The sequence below is a fragment of the Oryctolagus cuniculus genome, chromosome 2, assembly GCF_964237555.1.
Source record: "Oryctolagus cuniculus chromosome 2, mOryCun1.1, whole genome shotgun sequence".
Taxonomy (NCBI): Eukaryota; Metazoa; Chordata; class Mammalia; order Lagomorpha; family Leporidae; genus Oryctolagus; species Oryctolagus cuniculus.
In genome coordinates this window covers 100,574,171-100,601,103 of record NC_091433.1, presented here as the reverse complement: position 1 = coordinate 100,601,103, position 26,933 = coordinate 100,574,171, and the positions used below count along the sequence as shown (strand labels likewise).

At 45.3% G+C, this 26,933-nt stretch overlaps 1 protein-coding gene across 1 annotated transcript; it reads left to right on the top strand.

Annotated features, from left to right (window-relative positions):
- Positions 1-210: 210 nt before the first annotated feature.
- SULT1C3 (sulfotransferase family 1C member 3) lies at positions 211-14,554 on the top strand. The gene is made up of 7 exons (XM_002709593.4): positions 211-370; positions 2,371-2,499; positions 7,923-8,020; positions 11,805-11,931; positions 12,833-12,927; positions 14,030-14,210; positions 14,442-14,554. The coding sequence occupies exons 1-7, from the start codon at positions 211-213 to the stop codon at positions 14,552-14,554; spliced, it is 903 nt and encodes a 300-aa protein (XP_002709639.1).
- Positions 14,555-26,933: the final 12,379 nt, after the last annotated feature.

Genomic DNA, 26,933 nt, shown 5'->3' with positions numbered 1-26,933 from the left:
TGCATCCTGAAACAAAACTAACTAAACTGCTTCCTATTCCCACAGTTTTGACTTATCCTATTTAAATTAACATTATAGTATCAGATTCCCACCTTGTATCTCTCCCAGCTCTCTCAGAGTATATTTTTTAAAAAAGGAAGAAGGGTGCCAAGCATTAGAAATGCCACGAATATATCTTTCTTCCAAATACCTGTGAAACCCGCAGTCACGATGTCCTTGGAGGCAATGGAAGATCTGCACCTGGAGGAGCCGGAGACCCAGGAAGTGAACGGAATCCTCATGACCAAGATGATCAGCGATAATTGGGACAAAATCTGGAATTTCCAAGCCAGACCTGATGATCTCCTCATTGCAACCTATGCAAAGGCAGGTGGGTCTGGAGGCCTGGCTGTGGGGGCACAGCCAGCTGTTGCCGAGACGAGAGAAGTGAGCCTCCTAATTTAAAGAACTGGGTGTCACCAGGGCTGGCCCCAAAACAGACGAAAGCCAGACTTATATACAAGCTTCCATCCCACCCCACCCCCCAGATCCAAGATTTCTATTTCGGTCCCCGGTAGAGAAACAGTGACCAGAATCCCAAATCCCAAAAGGACTTGGTGAGTTAGGAAGTGATTTAAGAACACAGAGACAGCACAGAGGTTCTTCTAATAGCTCTGGCCAACCCAGCCGCTTCCGGTTCCCATCTGCTAAAACCTTCTGGGATGAACCGTGTGATGCTCATTCTGGGGCAGGAGAGAGATGCGCAGACTGAGTGCCTTCACCCAACACAAAAGGCGCTGAGAGTTAGGTCCAAAAGCTAGCGCAGTGCAGTGGGATGGAGCAGAGAAAAGGGAGGTGACTGCTGCCAGAATCTTGTAAGATGCAGAGGGTGTGTGTGATGAAGGCAGACAAAAGGCAGGAAGCATCCTAGGCCTGTGCATGGTAGAACAGGAATTCTGAGCTGGGGAGACTGTTTCTGCCCTGCTGGCCCCGAATCCCCTCCTTAGCCTCACTGCCTTCTCACCTAATCAGCGTATGTTGCCAGAGCCCACTGAGCAAACTGGGCAAGGCACTCCCGCAGCAGGCTTTAGGTTCTCAGGAACCACCTTGTCAGGCTGGTTAGCGCTGGATCCTTCTCTCGCTCAGAAAGGCACTAAAATTCAGGGCGGAAATTGTCAGTTCACCTTGGAAACTACATGGTCAATGCCAAGACCTTCCATGCAACGGTTCCAAGCTCTCTCTCCAGCCACCTGGAGCCCTCACCTCTCCCAGCACTTCTCAACTTCCTGTGAGCCCCACTCACATGCTCACATCCTCCTCCGGCTTCCACTCTTCCTTCCAAATCGGCTCCTCCACTGTGCCTTGCTGACCTCCTTGGCAGGGACCAGGCCTGCTCCTCTGACTTCTTCCAGAATTTTCCACACCTCATTGCCCTTCCTGTGTATTCAGTTAGCTGGGTATGTGTCATGTTTCAGCCCCAGTTTGGCTCCAAGCTACAAAGACAGCTGAAGTAGTAAAGGGAAAATAGGTGTTTCATGGATAGCCAGCCCTCTGTGCCGTGGCCCAGCTTCCCCCACACCCGTATGTCCATTTACTGATCAGTCAGGACCCCACTGGCTGTAAGTGTGAGAAAACCCCAAATGCACAAAGGCGTTGGCTGTCCAGGACTGACCCTGCCTCCTAGCTTTCTACTCCACCATCTCCTGGTGCGGCTTTTGACTATGGCCCTACACGACTACTGGAACCCCAGCCAACACGTGCATATTCGAAAGAGCAGCAAAGAGGTTAGAGGGCTTCCCAGAATTAAGTGGAGGGGCCACATTTAGCCTTGAGAAAGAATGAGCAATGTGGTCTTTGACCTAAGCAGTTGCGTATCCAGCTAAACAATGAGGGTCTCCTAATCCGGAAGAGAAGAAAAGCGCATAGCAGCTGGTCAGGAAGTGGTCTCTGCTGTGTTTTGCCCCCTCTGAGAATATTTGCTAGAGTTGCTAGAGTAGATTTGCCAGATTTACCCCCTCTGAGAAGATGTCAAGGTTGCTAGAGTAGGCACAGTGGCGAGCTCCTCTTTATTCTCCCCACATTCAGCTTGATTCATTCATTTGATCAAGCTGTACCTACAACACGAAACTCTGGGATAGAGGCAAGAACAAAGGGACCAGCTCCTTCCTGGATCCGGCTCCCAGTGTCACAAAGAAACAAATGCACAAGCAGATGGTAGCAATGAGCGCAGAGGGCCACCCACGCTCAGAGGAGGGCCCTGCTTGCCTTGGGTGGCCAGCAGAGGTGACCAGCGAGCTGATTCCGCTCAGCGTTCAGCAAACGTGAATTTAACTGAGTGTGTGAGCAATCAAGGAAACCGAATCACCTTGACAAGGATCCCGATGCTGCTAGGCACCACCTGGACCCAGGAGATCGTGGACATGATTCAGAATGACGGCGACGTGCAGCGGTGCCAGCGGGCCAACACCTTCGACCGGCACCCTTTCATCGAGTGGACTCTGCCTCCGCCCCTCAACTCTGGTAGGTGTGCCCCACCTGCTACCTGGGAAGGTTGGAACCACCGTACAGGGTCGGTTTTTACCCGAGGGGAAAATTATTTCTCCATGTAGCCTTCTAGAACACCTTTCCAAAAGCCACTGGGGAGGAGTTTGAAAGGATTCAGATCAAAACAAGGGAGGGGGGGAGACAACTCCCACTCCCTTTCCTAAACTCGTGATTTAGCAACCTCAGCACGTTCCCGGCTGTTGCTCTTTGAGAGTCACCACGTATAACCCAGTGAGAGCTGGGCTGAACCAGAGCCCTCCAGAATTACGAGCCACGTTCAGGGCCAGCAGTGTGGTGCAGTGGGTTAAGCATGGCTTGCGATGTCAGCATCCCCTATCAGAGCTCCGGTTCAAATCCTGGCAGCCCCACTTCTGATCCAGCATCCTGCTAATGCGCTAATGCACCTGGGAAAGCAGCATATGGTGGTTCAAGTCCTCGGGCTCCTGCTCCTGGCTCCTGGCTTCACCCTATCCAACCCTGATGTTGCAGCCATTTGGGGAGTAAAGCAGAGGATGAAAAATCTCTCTCTCTCCTTCTCTCTGTTTCTCCTTTTTTTGTCACTCTTTCAAATAAGTAAATAAGTCTTTAAAAAGCAACAAACATTCATGTGCTACCAGGTCAGGGGGGTTGTCTTTGAATATGGATTTCCTATAACCTATCAGAGAATCAAGCCAAATTATGCCTTGTACCATCATCAACAAATGGCTGTGCTTCACTCCCAACAATCTGAGAAAGTGAGATATGGACCCCTTAGAAGAGCTGTAATCAAGTTGGGAATCAAGGCCATGCTTCTGCAAAGCAAACAATAACATGTAGCAGCTTTTGCAATAGGAGATGACCCTATGCTGAGGACAAAAAAACTTTGAGATCAAACAGTCCTGCTTCAAATGCTGATTTAGATTCTAATCTGGATGACCCTGAGCAGGTTATTAAGGTCAAAACCTAAAGTTTCTTCATTTGTAAGATAACAATAATTAATTGAATGTTTCAAAACAGCTGTACAGAGGATTTGGGCTGTCCCCAACACAAAGAGATAGTAGGTGTTTACAGTGATGTATATACCAATTACCCTGATGTAATATTGCATACATTTGTTGAACTATCACACTGTTACCCCTAAAATTTACATACTAGTACAATTACCATGTGTCAAGTAAAATATTTAAAATAATAATAAAATAACTAATAAGTATTGAAAGCCTACTATTAATTGTGCTAATTGTTCCAATGTCACTTGTTTGAAAGCTTACCTTACTCTCTCTTTCAATTGCCTTGTCCCCTTTGCCCAATCAATTAACCCTGTGCACGGGGCTGTGTTTCTGGATTTTCTATTCTGTTTCTTCCCATTATGTATCTGTCTTCATGCCAATGCCACACCATTTTGATTACTATAGCTGTATAACAGGTTTTGGAATTAAGCAATATAATCCTCCCCCAATTTTTCTTCTTTTTCAATGTCTCTCTAACTATTCTAGGATTTTTGCACTTTTAATCAGAATTAATACATTGCAAAATTGAGTTTTCCTGTCTACAAAGGTGGTTTATATCTCCAGTTCTTTAGGCTTTCTTTAATTTTCCTCAACAATACTTTGTAGCTTTCATTATGCAAATTTAGCACACCTTTAGTCAAATTTAACCTAGAGTATTCTTTATTTTATACTATTTCTTTTATTATTATAAATGACAATTCTACATTTTGAGTTTTGATTACTGATTGCTAGTACATTGAAATATGGTTGATTTTTGTATTTGACCTTGTATCTTTCAACCTGGCTTATTAGTTCTAATATTTTTTGTAACTATTCTATTGAATTCTCTACTTGGACAACCATGTCTTTTATGAGTACAGAAAATTTTATTCCTTCCTTTCCGGTATTTATGTCTAAAGTTCCTTCTTATTGTCAGAAATCAAGGATGTTTATTACATCCTTGCCTTGTTCCTGATCTTAATGGAAAAGCATTCAATAATACACCATTAAGTATGTAGTTAGCTACAGGGCTTTGTAGGGTTTTGTTGCTTTTGTTTTCTTTTTTTAATATGTCCTTCATCAGATGGAAGATATTCCCTTCTATTCCTTGCTTTCTCAGAGTTTTTAATCATAGATCAGTGTTAGCTTTTTATTTATTTATTTATTTATTTGACAGGTAGAGTTATAAACAGTGAGAGAGAGAGACAGAGAGAAAGGTCTTCCTTCCGTGGGTTCACCCCCCAAAATGGCCGCTACAGCCAGCGCTGTGCCAATCCGAAGCCAGGAGCCAGGTGCCTCCTCCCGGTCTCCCATGTGGGTGCAGGGCCCAAGCACTTGGGCCATCCTCCACTGCACTCCCGGGCCATAGCAGAGAGCTGGCCTGGAAGAGGGGCCGCAGGGACTAGAACCATATGGGATGCCGGTACCGCAGGCGGAGGATTAACCAAGTGAGCCACAGCGCTGGCCCCCAGTATTAGCTTTTTGTCAAATGCTTCTTAAATTAGAAATTTAATTCCTATGTTTTCATTCATTCTTTGTTTAGGGTTATAAATTTTTACCTGATCACTATGTTAAATATATTTAGTTTTGACATATAGTGTTTTCATTACATTTCATTTCACTACTTTTTTTTCAGAGTTTTTGTAATTTTACATGACATATTTCATAGATGTTTCTAAGTAGAAGTGCTTTTATAAATTTTAGGTTTGGATTTTATTTCTTTTTAAAATTTTTTATTTATTTGAAAGGCAGAGAGACAGATAGACAGAGATAGACAGGACAGAGCTCTTCCACCCACTGGTTCATTTTCCAAATGCTCACCACAGTCAAGGCTAGGCCAGGATGAAGCCAGAACTCAATCTGGGCTCCAGTGTGAGTGACAGGGACCCGAATACTTGAGCTGCCTCCCAGAGTGCACTTCAGCAGGAAGCTGAATGGAAAGCAGAGCCCAGACTTGAACCAGGTATTTCAATATGGGATGCAGGCATCCCAAACAACATCTAACCTCTGTGTCAAAGACCACCCCTAAAATCTAGTCTTACTGCACTGTGACCTGTTTTGCTCTGACCGTTGAGATATTGTGTTATTAACGTATTTCTATTTCTGCTTGTATCAACTGTGGTTTCTGTTCTCTAAATGGTTCCTCAGTTGCTCGGTACATACATATTCATGATGCACCTTACTGATATAACAGGGACTTTAACTTCAGAAACTTTTTTTTTTTTTTTTGACAGGCAGAGTAGACAGTGTGAGAGAGAGACAGAGAGAAAAGTCTTCCTTCCGCTGGTTCACCCCCCAAAATGGCCGCTACAGCCGCTGTGCTGTGCCGATCCGAAGCCAGGAGCCAGGTGCTTCCTCCTGGTCTCCCATGTGGGTGCAGGCCCAAGCACTTGGGCCATCCTCCACTGCACTCCCGGGCCACAGCAGAGAGCTGGACTGGAAGAGGAGCAACCAGGACAGAATCCGGCGCCCCAACCGGGACTAGAACCCGGTGTGCCGGCGCCGCAAGGCGGAGGATTAGCCTAGTAAGCTGTGGCGCCAGCCTAGTTTTGCTCTTTGTTAATCACTGTACTTTAGCATTTGGATGAGTTTTCTTTTATGAGCCAATTTGATAATGGCTTATTTAAGCCCGCTTACATTAATTGAAATGACCGATGTGCTCTGTCACTGTTATACTGTCATGTGTTAAGATTATGCTGTGTACTACATATACTGTTTCCTTCCCTATTTAGAATATCTTTTTTTGTTTTTTTTTTTAACTATATTTTGGGTTTTTGGTTGGTTGGTTGGCATTGTGGGTATTTAGGAAAGTTTATATTTTTTCCTGGTGGATTTTTAGCATTATTACCTTTTATAATTCCTCACTTCTCCTTTCTTTTACTGAACATTTTACAGTCTGTTCTGCTAGTTTCAAAGGAATCATTTGATTTAATCTGTTACTTACACAACAGTCAATGATCTTATTCGACGTTTTAAATCATACTCTTTCCACTTTGTTGAAATCTTTGAGTTTTACACATTATTCCTCTGCTCATGATCTCACCCCCGCCCCGAACTTCGATTCTAGTGTTAGACATGTGAGGTATTCACTAACAGTCCTTTTCATCCATTTTCCAAGCAATCTCTTCAGTAGATAAAGCTCATTCCAGCAGCTAGAAACCTATCTTCTACATCAGCCGCTTTCTCTCTGACCCTTCTCACTTCATTTGTTCATCCCATCATTCTCTTTCTTGTTTTCTGGCTTTGCTTCAATGACCTCTATGAAATTTTCATTTAAATCTATCCTCCAATCTCTGCTTAATAAGCTAATCTTAGTTTCTTGTTATTTGAGAGGCAAAGAGACAGACAGATGGATAACTGTCTGGTCCCATCTGCTGGTCCACTCCCCAGATGCCGGCAATAGTCCCAGCTGCAGGGCTGATGTTGAGCTGGTTGAAGAGGATGATGGGAGAATTGTCCCATGGAGCAGGGTAGAGCAGTGGAAAGAAAGGAAAAGAGAGAGACAGAGAGATCTTCCATCCACTGATTCACTCTCCAAATGGCTGCAACAGCCAGGGCTGGGCCAAGCCAAAACCAGGAGCCAGGAGCTCCAGCCAAGTCTCCGATCGGAGTGGCAGGGCCATCTTCTGCTGCCTTCCCAGGCACATTAACAGAGAGCTGGATAGGAAGTGGAGCAGCCGGGAATCGAACCATCACTCTGATCAAGGATGCTGGGACACAGTGGCAGCTTCACCCACTGCACCACTGCAGAGGTCCCCTGTGCCCAGTATTGTAGCATTTAGCATTGGACTTTGCATTTCCAAGAAGGCCTTGCCTGTGGTCTGTTCAAGTCTTCCCTGCCTCTCTCCTGTTTTTCACAAAGCCTCCCTCTCTACGACTGTCCATACTCACTGCTTATTTCTATCTCTGGTTCTCATATTTCCTATAAAGCTCAGTTTCCGTCTGGAAGTGCGTCTCAGCAGGGAGCACTGGTGGGCTTTGAAATAAGAGTTGAAGGAAAGGCTGAAGGTCTCCAGACAGAGCTGCTGGGGCTACCCCTGACCCTGCAGGCCCCCCCCCCGGGGAGTGCCACTTCTCCACCTGCCTTCGTTCTACTTCCCATCACAGCAACAAAGCACCCAAGGGCTTGTTGGGGTCCAAGATCTCACCTGCCCCAAACCTCCGAAAGCCCTTTTATCTCCTCAAACAAGCACCCACCGATGCCCAGCAAACAAGGGGAGCGGTGTGGCCTCAGTGGCTGCAATAGCTCACAAGTGTTTCCTCGGCCAGAACGGTCAGGTGTGGTGTCCTCGGGAGGGAAACACGTGTAGGCAAAACCATTATTTTAGCCAAAGAGCCAGTTATTCCGTCACTCTGGCTCCAGATGTTTGAACTGAATCCATGTAGCTGATGAAAAATGTTTGACTGATGCTGTGTGGCCGAATTTCCCAGGTCTGGATCTGGCTAACAAAATGCCTTCTCCCAGAACTCTGAAGACTCATCTGCCTGTTCAGATGCTACCCCCTTCTTTTTGGGAAGAAAATGCAAAGGTAGGAAGCGCCAGCTCTTCAAGCCCAGCTTCGACCACTGTGGCCACAGAATGTCTCTCATTGACTACAAACAAGCAGCACACGGAGAGAGAAGCGCCCAGCGAAGCCGCGGGGCAGAGGGCAGCATTGCCCCACTCCCAGCCTCCACTCTGGGGCCGCTTTTCCTTCAAAGCCCTGAGATGTTTCCAGGAAAATCATTCTGACTACCTGCCAACCAAGCCGCATTCAAACAGGGTGCCGATGACACAGAGCAGGCTCTTCCCGAGGAAGGCCGGTCTCTTAGTGGGTCTTCTAAGACGTGAGGGCCAGCGTGTGACCTGAAAGGCAATCTATGTGAGGAAACTCTGTTGGGAAGAAAGTTGGGTGAGACAAAGGAGCATGGAGAGCCGCTGTTCTGACCCCTTGAAGGAGAGCCAAGGGAGACATCTGGTAGACCTGGACTGCAGTGCAGCCCTAAGCAGGGTTCCCCACGCTCATGGGAGCCCTCCAGCCAAAGTCAATCAACAAACAGTCCCACATCTCAGGGCTGGGCCTGCCTTAGCATCAAGGCTGGGCTCACTCATTAGCCAAGAGCAGCCCTTGGGAATTATGGCTCAGAAGCAACCTGGTGGTGTATTCTTAGTAGATGAGGCTGATTGTTCACAGCCAGCCAGAGACAGGAACAGCCTATGTCACCATGGCAACCCTCTAGCCACATGTCTACTTTGGTGTCCAAAATAAGACCGTCTTCCTCTTGGGATGAGAAATATGACCTTGTCAGTGTGTAGACAATTGGCCTACACGTAGAGGAAATCTCAATAAGTAGGTTCCCAAGTACTGCTATATTTTTATTTCCTCCACTTCCTATTTTTTTATTTTGACATTTCCTGATCCAAATCCTATAGATACAGGCTGGTTGAATGTACTAGTGGCTCTCTTTGATATCTGACTCACCCATGAGTCTTAATACTGATGAAATGTGGAATACAAGCCAGATGTCAACTTAGAAATTTGCAAAGGAAAGTCAGGTCATGTAGCACAATGGAATACCTGCAAGAGACAGACCAGCACATTTCTCCTTGTTAGCAAATTACTAGACACCCACTTATATGAAGGCTGCTGAGAGAGTGAGTTGATGTTCTTTGTTTTTGCTTTAAAGATCTCTTTTACTTATTTGGAAGGCAGAGTGACAGAGAGGGAGAGAGAGAGAGAGAGAGAGAGAAGAGAGCAAGTGAGAGAGAGAGCTTCCATCCTCTGTTCACTCCCCAAATGCCTACAATGGTGAGAGCAGAGCAAGGCTGAAGCAAGGAGCTGGAACTCCATCCAGGTCTCCCATGAGGATGGCAGGGGCACAAGGACCTGGGCCATCTTCTGCTGCTTTCCCACATGCATTAGCAGAGAGCTGGATCTGAAGTGGAGCAGCCAGGATTCAAACCAGCACTCCAATATGTGATACTGATGTCCCAGGTTGTGGCTTAACCAGCTGCCGCACAACACTGGCTCCATGAGTTGCTGCTCCAAAGTGTCCCTCAGCTAAAATGATTGCAAACTCTTTCACCTTTTGGGCTGAAGTTACCAAGGAAATAACAAGTCAAGACTGTTTAGCCGAGACATGCTGTCCTCAGTGCAATACTCAATCATGCAGTGCAATGGACAACTTATGCCTCTTTTTCTGAATTTGCAGGATTTACCAGCTCTTTATCTTGCCCATTTCCTTACTAAAGATAAACCACAATACAACTGAATGGTTTTGCAACTATCAAGATACTATTTCATTATTGATTTGCGTCCTTGATATTATACCTGGGTCACTTTTATTTGGGAAGCTTCCTGGTCTATTCTCACAGATAGATACCATCACTCACTGTGTGATACTTTTACTGCCCAACCAATGTTATTTTCAAATCTTACAGACTCAGTGTCAGAAGACACACTAACACTTGGTTATTCGTCATACTAACATCTTCACTGTGTGAAATCAGTCCTCCTGAATAAAGTTTCCAATGGCAGCATTTCCCTCCCTTTATCCACATAGACTTGTGAATTATCTGAGAATGACTTTAGAAAGCTTAGTCTAATCTTTTACTTTTATGAAGATGTTGTCGGCCAAATAATGGTCAGCCAAAGATATCTAAATTTTAGCCAAAACTAGGATTCTTACTATTGCAAAACAGACCTTGGAGATTGGCTGAGATACAGGTCTTGAGATGAGAGGATTGTCCTGGATTATCTAGGACCTAAATATCATCACAGAGATCCCTAGAAGAGGAAAGAAGAGGTATCATAGTAGGAAACAGGAGATCTGGCAACTGAAGCAGGAAGTTGGAGTCGTCTTAGGAAGGAATCAAAAGCTAAAGAATACAAGTGACCTCCATAGGCTACAAACAACAGGAAAATGAATTCTCCCCTAAAGCCACTAAAAGGGACCAGCCCTGCTGACACTGTGACTCTAGCTGTGAAATCTGCCCTCCAGAACCACAACATTTGTGGCACTTTGTTACAGCAGCCATTGGAAACTAATATAGATGGGTCAAAAACTTGAAATTTTCTTGTGACATTGGACTTCACAGCACAAGTTCATTTGAATATGTTCCCTGCGTAGCCCAGGACTTCCCCCATTCTCCAGCTGCTCAATCCCAGACAGCAATCACCAACACAAGCAGTAGATATTACACTAAATGCATTGGCACAATAATAAGACCTTACAGTTATATCCTATGTGATGGCTTCCTTGGTGCTCTCATGAATATTGGATAGAAAATCTATGGAAAGAAAGGGGGCAGAAAAACAAAAAGTCACACCAGGACGCTGCTCCTCCAAGACAGTAATGGGGGAAACGCAGCTGGGAATGTAAGAGTTGGAGTAATTTGCTAAGAGAGGCCAGCACTGTGGCGCAGCAGGTTAACGCCCTGTCCTGAAGCACCAGCATCCCATTTGGGCGCCAGTTCTAGTCCTGGCTGCTCCTCTTCTGACCCAGCTCTCTGCTATGGCCTGGGAAAGCAGTAGAAGATGGCCCAAGTCCTTGGGCCCCGGAACCCATGTGGGAGACCCAGGAGAAGCTCCTGGCTCCTGGCTTCAGATTGGCACAGCTCCAGTCGTTGTGGCCAATTGGGGAGTGAACCAGCAGACAGAAGACCTCTCTCTCTCTCTCTCTCTCTCTCTGCCTCTCCTCTCTCTGTGTAACTCTGACTTTCAAATAAATAAATAAATCTTTTATAAAAATGCACCTGTTGAAACCCTAAGCCCCAAGCTGATGGTATAGGAAGTGGGGACTGTGGGAAGTGATTGGGTCACAAGTGTGGAGCGTTTGGGAATTAGATTAGTATCCTTATAAGGCATGATCATCTATGAGGAAACCCTCGCCAGATGCTGCATCTCCTGGCAATTTAATCTTGCACTCTCAGCCTCTAGAACGTGAGAAACATATTTCTGTTGTTTACAAGCTATGAAGCCTGTGCTATTTCATTATAGCAGCCTGAACAGACTGAGACACCGTGAGTAAATGTCTTAACCCCCAAAAATATCAGACTGGGTGACTGGTGTTCATACACAAATCAGGACCCTTTTGAGAGGTGCTTTTATTGTTTATGCTAAGATCACAGCTAATATAAGAACTGTCAATCTGGGCAAACTGGGAGCGATGTCACCTTGATCACAGAAAACACATGCATATTTAATTATTCAAATGGGACAGTCCAAGGTTCTATCAAGAGACGTTTTAAGAATCTGGTTCTTCATACTGAATAAAGATATGTTTCTGCCTTGTTTCTCTCTACCTTTTATTCTCCTCATTGGACAATTTCAGATCATCTATGTGGCTAGAAATGCCAAGGACTGTCTGGTGTCCTACTACCATTTCTCAAGAATGAATAAAATGGTGCCTGACCCTGGCACATGGGAGGAATACGTTGAGACATTCAAAGCTGGAAACGGTAAGTGAAAGAAAACCACAGGCTCCTATTTCCTTATCCATTCATCTGCTAACATCAGAAAGGAAAACTTCCAATGGATGGTTGCATCTACCCAGGTCCTGCAAGGACAAGACGGAGCACTCAGACTCGGTCATCCAGGGAGACTTTAACAGAAAACTACTGACAAAGCTATGGGAAGAGTTTAAGGACCCCAGCAGGGCTAGTAGAGTATTCTGGGGAAGCAGAAGAAGACCCTTGACAGGAGCTGAGGCCTTGGATGGGGGGAGAAGGCGAGCACAGTAAGGCAACAGGGAGGGTATCAGGGGAATCAATACAACCATCCAAAAGCCTTCCAATGCCTAAGCGTTCCAATGCCTCTTGCTGGCCAAGTGCAGGTACAAGCCTGAGATCAAGGAGCTCACTGACACAGTCTGTAGGGTTCAACTCACAGGGCACTGAGCAGGGCGATAAGGATGGAGTATGGAGGGTAGGACCAGCAAAAGATATTCAACACAGCTGTCTTCCTCCCATTTACCCTTATAGGGAGCAAATGTGCCCAAATAATATCTGACAATTAGGAGAGAACTTCAAAGGTTTATGGGAAAATAGGATTCAGAGATAAGTTTATTTTGGTACCAAAAACATCTGGAAATCCAAGCCTATTTTTCATATTATGCATTTTCTATGAACTTTTTAAAGATTCCTCATATACATTTTTTCAGCAAAAGGCTTATTTTTCAAATACTAAATTATAAAGATTAAAAAATAAGAATCGAAGCACCTGGTCTTCTGCACATAAGAATTCTGCCCAGGTTTTTGTCCTTTGCTCATAGGCATTAAACGTCCTCTTTCATGAGACATGCATGGTCATTTTACACATTTCAGGTTGACACTGATGTCTCATCTCTTTCCTTCCCCTCAGTGCTGTGGGGCTCCTGGTATGATCACGTGAAGGGATGGTGGGACGCAAAAGACCAGCACCCCATTCTCTACCTCTTCTACGAGGACATGAAGGAGGTGAGGCAGTGTGGTCTCCATGAGATCCTCCCATATCTTCAGATATGATAAGTCCCTGGCACGCAACCTTCCTCTCGCTCTCTCTAGGATGTCCTTTCTAACTCAATTTTATCCTCAGAAGCTCTGACTGCTCTTTTGAGCTTCTAAATTTTCTTTGTTTCTGTTCAAGATTTCAAGAAGATTCTTTTTCTCTGTAAATAGCGTTTGCTTTATGGGGAAATCAACCTGTTGGGTCTTGACATCTATGAGCCGTGTTTCTCTACCAACAAATTGGTATCACGTCTATCCCATGAGACTGTTGTAGAGATTTATGTGATCATATCTGTGTAGTGCACATAGCTGTGTCAAAAAGTTTAGCTTCCTCCACCCTCTTCCAAGTCCCAGACTCCCATCACAGACCAAGGTTTGATCCACAAGAACTTTGGTAGGATAGTCTCACATATTGGGATAGTGAACTGATTTCTGCAGCTCAAGTCATTATGGATGAGTAGCATCAGAAAGTCACTTTCTTGACTGCATGGATTAGTGTCTGAGAATTACAAAACCACCTCCCCTGCCTCAGCTGGAAGTCCATGAAAACTAACGAAATGCTATGCCTCCTTCTCTTCCTGCATCTCCTTGATCAGAAAGACCCAAGGAAAAAAGATTCACATTTCTGGATCAACTCGAGGTGCCTTTTATTTATCTTCTTACTGGTCATCTGTTAAATTCATGGACCCCTTTTGACATCTCTTTTAGCCCAAATGTTATACTGCACATCACCATCAACATTGTCCCTCCTTCACAGAGTCTGCTGTGGTCTTCCCAGCAAATCTCATGGTGCCCTCTCTGTATGTGGGAAGCCTGTGTGTTCCCAGCCAGTCATTACTGTTAGTTGGATGATTTTCATTTGATTCTTCTACTGTAGAGCAAGGTCCTTGTGGATAACCCTCAGCTTTGGGCTGCTGCAGCCTCCGACCCAGTACAATGCCAGGCACAAGAAATCAAGTATTTGTTGAATATCTTTGACTCCGTAGCTCACCACTCTCTAAACACTGTACAAGTAGAACATCCTAGCTAAAGGATGATGCAAAATCATTTTTATGTGACTCTCTGCACACAGGACCCAAAGAGGGAAATTGAGAAGATATTGAAGTTCCTGGAGAAAGATGTAACAGAGGAAGTTCTGAATAAAATCATCTATCACACCTCCTTTGATGTAATGAAGCAAAACCCGATGGCCAACTACACTACTCTGCCCGCCAGCATCATGGACCACTCCATCTCCCCTTTTATGAGGAAAGGTAGATGTGGTGTCTATTCTAAGATGCCCCACGGGGCTCCAGGGTCTCATGGTCTGCTTGGAATTTCCAGAACTGTTTCATGTCTGTTGCTTCTTCTTGCAAGCAGCACCACGAGACAGCTTCTGAGAGGCGAGCTGCTTCTTTCGCCCCCTTCTGGTGTGCATCCTAAGGGTGCATGCTCACTTCTCTCTGTGCTCATGGAGCCATCACTGAGACTCTACTTTGTTTCAGGGATGCCTGGAGACTGGAAGAACTATTTCACTGTGGCCCAAAATGAAGAGTTTGACAAGGATTACCAGAAGAAGATGGAAGGAAGCACCCTGACCTTCCGCACAGAGATCTGACAGCAAGCGGGGAGTTTGCCCTGGACTTTCTTATTTGATCCTAACCATTTGAGTATTGGGATCAAGGACACTTAAACAAAGACACTTTCATTCCCATCCTGAGCTGTTCTGTACTATCTCTAGATCCTGTGCCAGTGGGATAATATTTCCTCAAAATGTAATCAAGTTTGGGGTGCAACATATTAAATTTAGTTACCTGATCATTCACATAGATGCCTACTATATGATAATGTTCTCACTTGTCCCAAGGAAAATAAACTTACCTCCATCAGTAGTCCTCAACAGTGTGGTCTTCAGAGGCAAAAAAAAAAAAATCCATGAAGAGAGAAATACAAATAATCCCCAACTTAGACTTTTCAACCTTGTAATGGTGTGAAAGCCTACCTACACAAAATTCTGGCTTCACTTTCAGACTAATATTCAGTTAATTACATAGATACTCAGCACCCTGTTATAAAGCAGCCTTTGAGTTAAGTGATTTACCTAACAATAAGCTAATGTGAGTATTCTGAGCACATCAAAGGTAGGCAAGGCTATATATGTTTACAGACACACACACACACACATACACACACACACGTATGTTGCTGAATGCAGTATAGACATGGAAACCCAAATTGCAAATATTCATAGGTAATTTACCTTAAAGCCATTCACTTAGATAAAAGGCAGCGTGGGAAATCAGAATCACAAAATCTTAGAATGAGAATCAGAAAAATCAGGAAGTTCACACTCCCAGCAATCTCACTTTTCAGATGAAGATGACTAAGAACTGCAAGGGGTGGCCCAGCCGATGTTTTGTGGTAGGTGTGGCTGGATGGGGACCCTCTGCCCCTGGCTGGGGTGACATCTCCCACACACTACTCGGACCATGCCAGTCACGAATGCTTCCTCTTCAAAGCACATCTCAAGTTCACCAAGGCCTCCTGATGCTCAGGACTGCACTGCCACAGCCTGGGTTCCATGGAGCCTCTTGGATACATTCACATCCCAGGCCCTTCTGAGGGCTACAGCATAGGCAGCTCTTCCCTCAGGGGTCTCTGTTGCTGAGAGTTCTGTGATCAGGAGAGGCCACCCCCAAACATTCAGCAGAGCCCAGTGCTGCCCCTCGGCCAGAGGCCAGCTCTTTTCAGGGCTTCCAGGCCCTTCTTTGGCTCATCCTGCCCAGCCCTACTACACTTCTCCCTGGCCTTCTTCACCAGGCCCTACCGTCGGCACCAAAGTCCCTGAGTCTTTGACCCTTTCTATGTTGTAATAGCCTAGTGTGGGCTAGCTGCTAATAACATGTCTTCAGAGGCAAATCCTAGTCTTCAGACATTTAATTAGTCCGGATATTCTGAATTCAAGTTAAGGGGGATGTTAATAGCAAATGACAAAAGGAAGGTTGGGTCTTGGCAATGAAAATACTTATTCTGGGGCTGGTGCTGTGGCACAGCGGGTTAATGCCCTGGCCTGAAGTATTGACATCCCATATGGGCGCCGGTTCGAGACCTGGCTGCTCCACTTCTGATCCAGCTCTCTGGTATGGCCTGGGAAAGCAGTAGAAGATGTGCCAACTCCTTGGGCCCCTGCACCTGTGTGGAGACCCAGAGGAAGCTCCTGGCTCCTGGCTCCTGGCTCCTGGCTTCGGATCAGCACAGCTCTGGCTATTGTGGCCAATTGGAGAGTGAACCATCGGATGGAAGACTCTCTCTCTCTCTGCCTCTTGCTCTGCCTCTCCACTCTGTGTAACTCTGACTTTCAAATAAATAAATCTTTTTTTTTAAATAAAATACTTGTGTTCCTCCAGGTGTTAAAATAATGAGCTGGAGGCCATTAGGTTGATGTGGTTCAGTTCCCTGGATCTCTGTGGAAGTGAAGGGAAACCCCTGTCAATATTGGTTTTGGCCAGAGAGCTCCAATGAGGAACCTCCCCCTGGAATGATCCCACTGAAGCCCTTTCCCCACTTCCACAGTCAAACGTTTCTTTGCCTTGCTTGCCCACTCATCCTTTATTTTTTTCTTTTTCCCACAAATTAAAAAAGGTTTTCTTATCCTGATAAAATGCACAAGACATAAAATCTCCTGCTTAACCATGTTAAGTACATAGTTCAGTGACAGAGTATATTCACAATGTTGTACAACATCAGCAGCCATCTCTGCACATTTTTATCACTCCAAACTGAAACTCTGCACCTGCAAAACAATTAACTCTCCCTCCCGGCACTGGCACCTTCCCCTGCTCTTGCCCCTGGTAACCAGCATTCTACCTGCTCCACCAATTTGACTGTCCTAAGTACCTAGTATAAATGCAATCATAGAATAGCCCATCTATTTTTAATACCTGTTCTCAAACTATATCCTATTACACTTGTTTTAGATACATAAAACACTTTGAAACATCCACAAAAGCTAGATATTTTAAGTCCAAATTTATCAGAATGTTACCTATACAGTACTGTTAAATAAAACACCCATAGCAAACAACAGTCATAACATGAGGTGTCTTCTGAATATGACCATTTTGGCCTTGAACCATTTCCTCCTCCTCACTTCCTTCTCTCCACCACAATTCTCTTGGCGATGGTTGGAGCCTGAGCCTGTCCTTTTCTTTCTCAATTTGTCCAGCATCATTGGAAGCTACCAATCTCATTTATGTATACTCATTAGTTTGAAAGAAATGTCACAAGTGCTACATGTATGCACCCAGATCCTTGCTTCTTACAGGTATTTCTAAAACTATCTGGTATCCCATGTCTCTTATGCTAGAGCTTGCCATGGACTATCAGTTCATCAGTGCTGTCTTACTCCTGGAAATAAAGTCATTAATGCTTCTTCTGTTAAAAAAATATTTATTTTATTTATTTGAAAGACAAAGTAACACAGAGAGGAAAAGACACAGAGAGAAAAAATCTATCCACTGGTTCATTCCCCCACAAGGCTGCAAGCACTGTGGGTAGGCCATGCTGAAGCTAGGAGCCTCGAACTTGATTGAGTCTCCCACATGGGTGCAGGGGCCCAAGTACCTGGGCCACCTTCTGCTGCTTTCCTCGCATTAACAGGGAGGGAGCTGAATCAGAAATGGAGCAGCTGGGACTCGAACTCGTGCTCCAGTATGAGTTGTTGGCAATTCAGGTGGCTGCATAAAAAAACTGGCTACTCCACAATGCCAACCCCTCATGAGTGTAGTTAAATTTAAGCATATTTGGGGCTGGCTTTGTGGCCTAGTCAAGTTGACACATAAACTTAGGCATCAAGGCTTAAACGTCAAAGGTCTATATTCTTAACCCATTCTCTTGGATTTGCCAAGTTTGTTGGTGTGATGGGTGATACCCACCCCCACAGCACTCTGCCTGCCGATCTTCTCCCACATTCTCACTGCGCATGCACCCTTTACCTCGGCAACTGGGCAATCCCCTTACCAGCTTCCACCCTGCTTTCTCCAACCCACATTCTAGTCAATTTCCATATTATCATTCTCCCACTAAAAGCTTCCAGTAAGTACCTCTAACCATCAGACGATCACATACTCCTTGGCCCGAAGCCAAAAGCGTCTCCATAGTGGTATGCCTATCTCTTACTCCATGTGCTCTGCACCAGTGGTTCTCAAACTTTTTGGTCTGAGAATCCCAACACATGCTTAGAAATGAGTGTGGGAGCAGGAATTTATTAACCTAGTGCTTAAGACTCCCACATCCCACATCCAAGTGCCTGGGTTCAATTCCCAGTTTCAGCTCTTGGCTCCAGCTTCCTGCTAATGCACACTCTGGGAGGCAGTGGCAATGGTTCCAGTAATGGTTCCAGCCAAAAAAATTGGGCTCCTGTCACCCACTGAGTGACCTGGATTGCATTCCCAGCTTCTGACTTTAGCCCTGGCCAATCCCCAGTTCTTGCAGGCACTTAGGGGATGACCCAGCAGATGGGAATGCAATCTTTGTTTCTCCCCTTCTCTCTCTGCTTCTCAAAAAATAATAAATATTAATTAAAACTCATTTCATCATTCCATTTGTCATCAAAACAATGACAATCACAAATAAAATAGCCTTGGAAAAACCCACTGTATACTTCTAAGAGGATGAGTATAAAAATGGTTGAGTGTGGCATTGCAGGTTAAGCTGCAGCCTGCAGCACCAGCATCCCATATGGGCACTGGTTCAAACCCCAGCTGCTCCACTACCAATCTAGTTCCCTGCTAATGTGCCTGGGAAAGCAGTGGAAGATGGCCCAAGTGCTTGGGCCCCTGCATCTACATGGGAGACCCAGATAAGGCTCCTGGCTCCTGGCTTTGGCCTAGCCCGGTCCTGGCTGTTGTGGTCATTTGGGGAGTGAACCAGCAGACAGAAGATCTCTCTCTCTCTCTCTCTCTCTCTCTCACTTTCACCCCCTCTCCCCTCCCCCCTCCTCTGTCTTTCCCTCTCTCTCTATAATTTTGACTTTCGAATAAATTTGAAAAATCTTTCTTTTTAAAAAAGGGAAAGCATCATCTAATTTTTATGAAATGAGTTTTGACCTTATGCCAGCTCCGCGGCTCACTAGGCTAATCCTCTGCCTTGCGGCGCCAGCACACCGGGTTCTAGTCCCGGTCGGGGCGCCGGATTCTGTCCCGGTTGCCCCTCTTCCAGGCCAGCTCTCTGCTGTGGCCAGGGAGTGCAGTGGAGGATGGCCCAGGTGCTTGGGCCCTGCACCCCATGGGAGACCAAGAGAAGCACCTGGCTCCTGCCTTCGGATCAGCGCAGTGCACCAGCTGCGGCGGCCATTGGAGGGTGACCCAATGGCAAAGGAAGACCTTTCTCTCTCTCTCTCTCTCTCTCTCTCACTGTCCACTCTGCCTGTCAAAAAAAAAAAAAAAAAAAAAAAAAAAAAGTTTTGACCTTATGTAGAATCCCTGACAAGGTCTCCAGTACCATAAGGATTCCCAGAGCACACTTTGGGAACCACTGCTCAATGTCAAGGTCAAACAAGACTGGTCTCTACCACTGACATCTCACACTCATTTACCCCCTGCCTGTATCCAGGCTATTTCCTCTCTCTGGGTCCTCTCTGCACCACCACCTCTGCTTCACAGTAAAAGTCCTCTCCTCTGTAGGAGAAACTGACATGCCACTTGCTTTGTGCAGGTTTTCCTGAGAGCTGAGAGGCCTTCTCTCTCTCTCTCTCTCTCTCTCTCTCTCTCTCTCTCTCTCTCTCTCTTTCTCTGTGTGTGTGTGTGTGTGTGTTTTCTTCCTCAGAATCTTCAGGGCACTTCATTTCTCTCTTATGGAATGAATTCATTCCTCCTTGCACTACTGTGGTTTATGAATTTATTTTATGTCTTTCTTGTACATATAGGTTGTGTTTTCCTTTCCAGCGTCAATCTTCCCTCTGCTATCACAATCTTGATTTTGCTTTCCAGAAATGCCCCTCCCCAAACGTACACAATTTAATGGGCTTATCAGTTAAACACACCACCCTCCCCTGGCCAAAGGGCAAATTCATGACTCAAAGTAGGCCGCTCTGATACTCTGCCCTGGAATTTTAATTACAAGCAAAGAGTAAATTTCTTTGGTGTCCACTGACCTTGAGAGTTGTGATTTGAGAAGAGACCGTCCCCCGTGACAGTTTCCTGGACTCCCAGAGCTGCCTGGATTACTGTCCTGCTTCTTCCTCTTGTCTCTCAGCTTTGTGAGATTCCCCAGATCCTTCTTAAAAAAAAAGTGTTATTGAATCTATCTTAACCTTGGCCAGTTCCTGTTGCATACAACCAAGTAGGTCTAATAAAGTAATCACTTGCCTCAATACAGATACACAACATAGTCCCACACAATGTCATAAAGCAAGTCATGAGAGTAACCTTACAAATCTTTGTAAAGCATTCCCTAAAATGTCTTTCTCTCTCTCTCTCTCTCTCTCTCTCTCTCTCTCTCTCTCACCACAAAGAATAAGTCAATATTAACTTCAAAACTTAATTCCTTAAAATCACATGTTATTATCACCATCTTTTAATTGAATGGCATTCCCTCTCTGCTTGGGATGGCATCTAAAGACTTCTCAGGGGGCCAGCGCTGTGGCACAGTAGGTAAAGCCGCTGCTTGCAATGCCCACATGCCATATGGGTGCCGGTTCAAGACCCAGCTGCTCCACTTCCGATCCAGCTCTCTGCTATGGCCTGGGAAAGCAGTGGAGGATAGCCCAAGTCCTTGGACCCCTGTGCCTGCATAGGAGACCTGGAAGAAACTCCTGGCTTCAGATCAGCACAGCTCCAGCTATTGCGGCCAATTGGGGAGTGAACCAGCGGGTGGAAGACCTCTCTCTCTCTTTCTCCCTCTCTCTCCCTGTGCATCTCCTTCTCTCTGTATGTAACTCTGCCTTTCAAATAAATAAATAAATCTTAAAAAAAAAAAAAAAAGACTTCTCAGAACACGAAACTGCCGGAGAGGTCAGAATCCGATGCTTCTAATCACCAGAATAAGCACAAGTGATGGTGATGAGGACCCAGGACTGACTAAAGGCCCTGCCCTCAAGCAGCCCATGGTTTGGGGCAACACTTACACCGGGGTGTAGTTAGGGATGGAGCTGCTGTGAAAGCCAAGGGGAGAATCAGGAAAACCTCGCAAAGCAGAAGCAAGAAGGCTAAGGCAAGGTCAGGCCTTGAAGACCAGGAGTACCAGTCACGGTGGCAAAAGCACAAATTGAATAGGAAACAGGGAGGCAGGCAGTTGGCCTAGAAGTTAAGACACCGCCTACGATGCCGTGTCTCACAATGACATGCCTGGGTTTAGTAGCCACTGCTGCCTCCTGACTCCAGCTTCCTGCTCCTGCAGACCCTGGGAAGCAGCCGTGACGGCTCCAGTAGTCGGGTTCCTGCCACCCACATGAAAAACCTGAATTATGGTCCTGGCTTCTGGCTTCAGGTACTGGTCATTGTAGATATTTGGGGGAAAGAAACAGCATATAGAGTGCTCTCTCACTCATGCGGGGTGTGTGTGCGTGTGTGTGTGTGTGTGTATGCACATGCATGTGCATATGCATGTGTCTGCCTTTCAGATAAATAAGCTAAAAAATTAAAAGTAAGTAAATTGAGCTTTTCCAATAGTAAAAATTTTTGTGCTTCAAAGGACACTGACAAAAAAGGGGAAAAATGCATAGAATAAGAGCAAACATTTGCAAATCATGTATTTAGCAAGATATTTTATATCTAAAATATATAAAGAACTCTTACAACTCAATAGTGAAAGTACAAATAGCCCTTTTTTAAAAATAAGACTTACAGCCGGCGCCGTGGCTCAATAGGCTAATCCTCCACCTTGCGGCGCCGGCACACCGGGTTCTAGTCCCGGTTGGGGCGCCGGATTCTGTCCCGGTTGCCCCTCTTCCAGGCCAGCTCTCTGCTATGGCCAGGGAGTGCAGTGGAGGATGGCCCAGGTGCTTGGGCCCTGCACCCCATGGGAGACCAGGAAAAGCACCTGGATCCTGGCTCCTGCCATCGGATCAGCGCGGTGCGCCGGCTGCAGCGGCGGCCATTGGAGGGTGAACCAACGGCAAAGGAAGACCTTTCTCTCTCTCTCTCTCTCTCTCACTGTCCACTCTGCCTGTCAAAAAAAAAAAAAAATAAGACTTACTCCAATTCTTCTTATCTTTGATCTATGGAAAGAAATACTGTCATAAAATAAGGAGGAAAACAGGAAACACACGCATAAAAATGTAGCTCATCCCCACGAACCAGAGACTGCGCTATGAGCAGCTCATGACTGACAGCAGAAGCCGACACCAGGTCACCCAGGCTGCAGACAACGTCCTGAAGTTGTCAACGGCTCAACTTCTCGTCCTGAAACAAGACCTCAGATGAACGTGAATCCTGTGGATGGATCCTAGTCCCTTCTTGCTTTGCTATTTAGCCAGAGGAATGAGGCTCTGACTAGAGCTGAAGAAATCTCAGACCTCACGGGCCACCTCCACCTCAACCTATGCAGGGGGCAGCAGATGCAAAACCCATCCCCGCCTGTGTAAGATCTGCTACAGGTTTGATGGAAGATGGTCCTCAGGCACCAGCTACAGGCAGTGCACCTGTTGGTGAGCTCCGAGCACCACAACTCCTCCACCGCTTCCCTCTGCCCTGTCTACATCTTGGTTGACAGCTTTAATGACTTCAGCTCCTCTCCCACCAAATCCTCCGCACATCCACCTGCAGTAACTGCAATTGCTCTTCACATCACCGTGGATTTCACCACTCGGCTGCAGCTCCTCTCGTACAGTCCTCTCCCACCCACAGCCAGTGCTACCGCAGCAGCTGCAACAGTACCAGTTCATCTATTCTCATACCACCAGGTCCAAGGTTGCCTCCACCCCCAGTCCACTTCCTCTGCATCTGACATGTGCTCCTCATCTGTCACAATTGTAACTTTTGTTCACCCTCCCTCTGGGTTACATCTAACTCCCTCTATTACTCCCTCAAGTCCCATGAATGCTTCCATTTCCTCCAACATGTGTTATACCGATTTCCAAGCCAAAGTGTGTCATCTATCAACTACATCTAAGATCGGTGATGCCAGAAGTATGAATCTGGAAGCAATATAGAAAGGTATTCAGTGACGCAAAGGAGAAGAGCTGAACAAGAAGCTAACGCTGAACACATTGCAAACAATGTCGCTACCTATTGCCTGACCACATTGCAGTGCTATAGAGTGACTCAGGTGACATTTGAGAATTTGATGAAATAAATTAGTTGGGTTAATAAAATGCACCAATACAAAATATCCTCTGTGATGTTTTTTTCTTTGAAAAGCTTTGGGGTCCAGAGCTGTGGCGTAGCAAGTAAAGCTGCCACACCAGCATCCCATAATGGCACCAGTTCGAGTCCCAGCTGCTCCACTTCCAATCCAACTCTGGCTAATGCCCCTGGGAAAGCAGTAGAAGATGACCAAAGTACTTGGGCCCCTGTGCCCATGTGGGAGACACAGATGAAGCTCCTGGCTCCTGACTCTGGATAGGCCCAGCTCTAGTCATTGTGACCATTTGGGGAGTGGACCATTGGATGGAAGACCTTTCTCTCTGTCTCTCCCTCTCTCTGTCTATAACTCTATATCTCAAATGAATATATAAAATCTTTTTTTTTAAAAAAAGGATAATCTTTGGTCATTCTAGGTGTTTTGCTTTATTTTTTCTCATGATAAATAATTCTTTTCCTCAAGAATTTGTATTTCTAAGAAAAAGACTAGCATATTTTTAAAACTAGATGTTTTACACTGATTTATTTTTCTCCTGAAAAGATGTTAATTTGATCAAATAAACCACTAAGTACTAATCATGGGCAAGTGTTGTTAGAGGAGCAGATTCAGTTTTATAATTCATCTTTACTGGGTACTTTGCAAAATTTCAGTTTAAAGAAAACCATTGAGATTGAAATCTTATGCATAGCTACATGTGCCTTTGCCCATTTCCTGATGTTTCAGAAGAAAAAATATTGGCTTAATTTTGTAAATCACTCAGAAAATAAATTTAGCTTCTAGTGTTGAATTCTTTTAAAGGAAATTTGGATGTTTTAAAATCATTGCTTTATTGTTGTTAAATACCTTACTTGAATGTTTAGTCATAACTTTTTTTCTGTTTACATGCTATGTGATATAATTTTGCTTGCTTATAAGTGTTTAGAACTTTTTCCAGGTGAAGCACTCTTGCTGAAACATGCTCCTAATTATATAATTATCCAATGGGGGGTGGACATTTGGTGCAGTGATTAAAATACCTACATCCCATATTGGAATTCTGGGTTTGAGTCATGGCTCCAGCTCCCAGCTCCAGTCTCCTGCTAACGTGAACCCTAGAAGGTAGCAGGGGATGGCTCAAGTAGTTGGGTCTCTGCCACTCATGTGGGAGACTTGGATTGTGTTTCAGGTCCAAGGCATTTGGGGAATGAACCAGAGACATCTCTTCCCCACCCCCCCACTTTGCCTGTCAAATAAAATAAATCTTAAATTTTTTTCAAAAGAATGGCAACCTGAATTTTTAGAAATAGGCAAAACATTGAACAGGCACTTCTCCAAAGAAGATATACAAATGGCCAATCAGCATTTGAAACAATGCTCAAGAGCATGAGTGATTAAGGAAATGCAAATCAAAATTATTACGAGATGCCACTTCATGCTCACTAGGATGGCTATAAGGAAAAAGATAGTAACAAGTGTCGGTAAGAATGTGGAGAAGTTTAAACCCATGCAGACTGCTGGTGGGAATGTAAAACGTGCACCCACTTGGGAAAAATAGTCTGACAGTGCCTCAAAAAGTTAAACAGAGTTACCATTTGACCCAGCATCTCATTTCTAAGCACACACTCAACAAAAATCCAAGATCTCTCCACACACACAGACACATACAAAACTTGAACATGAGTTACTCAAAAGGAGGAAACAACTTGACTGTCCATCAAATAAAGAAATAAAGAAAATGTGATATAGTCATACAAATTAGTATTATTTAACCCTAGAGAGGAATGAAGAACTAATACATACAACAACACAGATTAACTTTCAAAATATTATGAAATTTAAATTATAAGATTGATAATGTTCATGAAAAAGTCAGTCACAACAGGCATTTATATGAAATGCCCAGAATAGGTCAAGCCACAGACAGGAAATAGACTCACATTTGCCTGCACCTGTGGGATAGGAAGACTGGGGGATGGCATCTAAAAGACATGGGATCTTTTTTGAGGGATGAAGAAAATGTCCAATAATTGATGTGGCACAACTGTGTGCATATAATGAAACTCCTTGCACTATGCAATTTAAATGACTAAATTTGTGGTATTTGAATTTATATCTTTTATAAAAAGCACAAAAAGAAAAAAAAAGTGACATGATGAGGGACAGTGACAGCAGAGGAGCCCAGGGTACAGTTGGGAGAAGTTCCAGAGTTTCCTCTCAATTCTGGATGCCAGAGAGGGTGGATCACAGCTGTGTTTTGCAAACACAGCCACACCCCACTGTCTGGCATTGGCTCTGGCTAGGATTTTACTACTGTTAGCAAAGGATTAGCAAATCCTAAAACAGGCACCATTTGATCCTGTTCAAGGGAAGTTTGCTGGCTGGCCCCTGCTGCTCTGATTTCAATGTGCTCCCCAAAGGTTCATATATTAAATACTTACCCCGCAAATTCATGGTTCTGGTGTTTGGGGGTGGGGACCTTGGGAGGTAATATGGATGAGGCCATGAGTTTGGAGCCCTCAGGATGGCATTAGTGGGGTCATCAGAAGACGAGGAGAGACCTCAGCTGGCAGCTTGCTCTGTCTCACCTGGACATGCAGGTGCAGCAAGATGACCCCACCTGCCTGGCACCATGCCATCAGACTTCCTGACCTCTAGAACAGCAAGCTAACTGAATTTCTTTTCTTTGTAAATTACCTGATCCCAAGTGTTTTGTTACAGCAAAAAAAAAAAAAAAAAAAAAAAAAAAAAAAAGGACTAACAACCCTGCTTTGAACACAGTATAGCCACTGAAGACTTGTGGGGCAGTAACCCTGCTTGTGAATGGCGAGAACACGTGAGGGAGGAGAAACAAGGAGAGCACACTTGCCTCTACATCACGGTCTTTGCCCCGCACTTGAACTTCCTACTGGTTTCTCTGCTCATGACTGCACATGGTCCAGCTCCTCGCTTCCACCTGCTCCTGAGACTGGTTACAGGCCCATTGTTTTTTTTTTTGTTTGTTTGTTTTGGACAGGCAGAGTGGACAGTGAGAGAGAGAGAGAGAGAGAGAGAGAAAGGTCTTCCTTTGCTGTTGGTTCATCCTCCAATGGCCGCCGATGCCGGCGCGCTGCGGCCGGAGCACCGCGCTGATCCGATGGCAGGAGCCAGGTACTTATCCTGGTCTCCCATGGGGTGCAGGGCCCAAGCACCTGGGCCATCCTCCACTGCACTCCCTGGCCACAGCAGAGAGCTGGCCTGGAAGAGGGGCAACCGGGACAGAATCTGGCGCCCCAACCGGGACTAGAACCCAGTGTGCCGGCGCCGCAAGGCGGAGGATTAGCCTAGTGAGCCGCGGCGCCGGCCCAGGCCCATTGGTTTTAAGACTTGTATAAAAAGAAAAGTCACAAGACACACAGGTGCCAAGACTCCATAAACCATACAGAGATTTTACAAAGCTTCATTTCATCGTTTTCTCTGAGCCTAACACAGATCAGTAACCGTGAAATGAATGAATATGCAGGGGTAGTCTCCAGTATGGTATGGAAATCTTCAGTCTTTCTTTTATTTCTGAGGGTAAAGTCCTTTGGGCCCTCCTCCATCTTTCTAGGTGAGCCTCTCACCACCTCCTGCAGCACTTCCTGCTTTTCAGTAACTGCATCATGTTGCCAGAAGCAAATGCTTAGTAGCCAGCCTCAGTGAGTCCCCTCAACCCTCACAGGCTCTGCAGAGTGCACTGT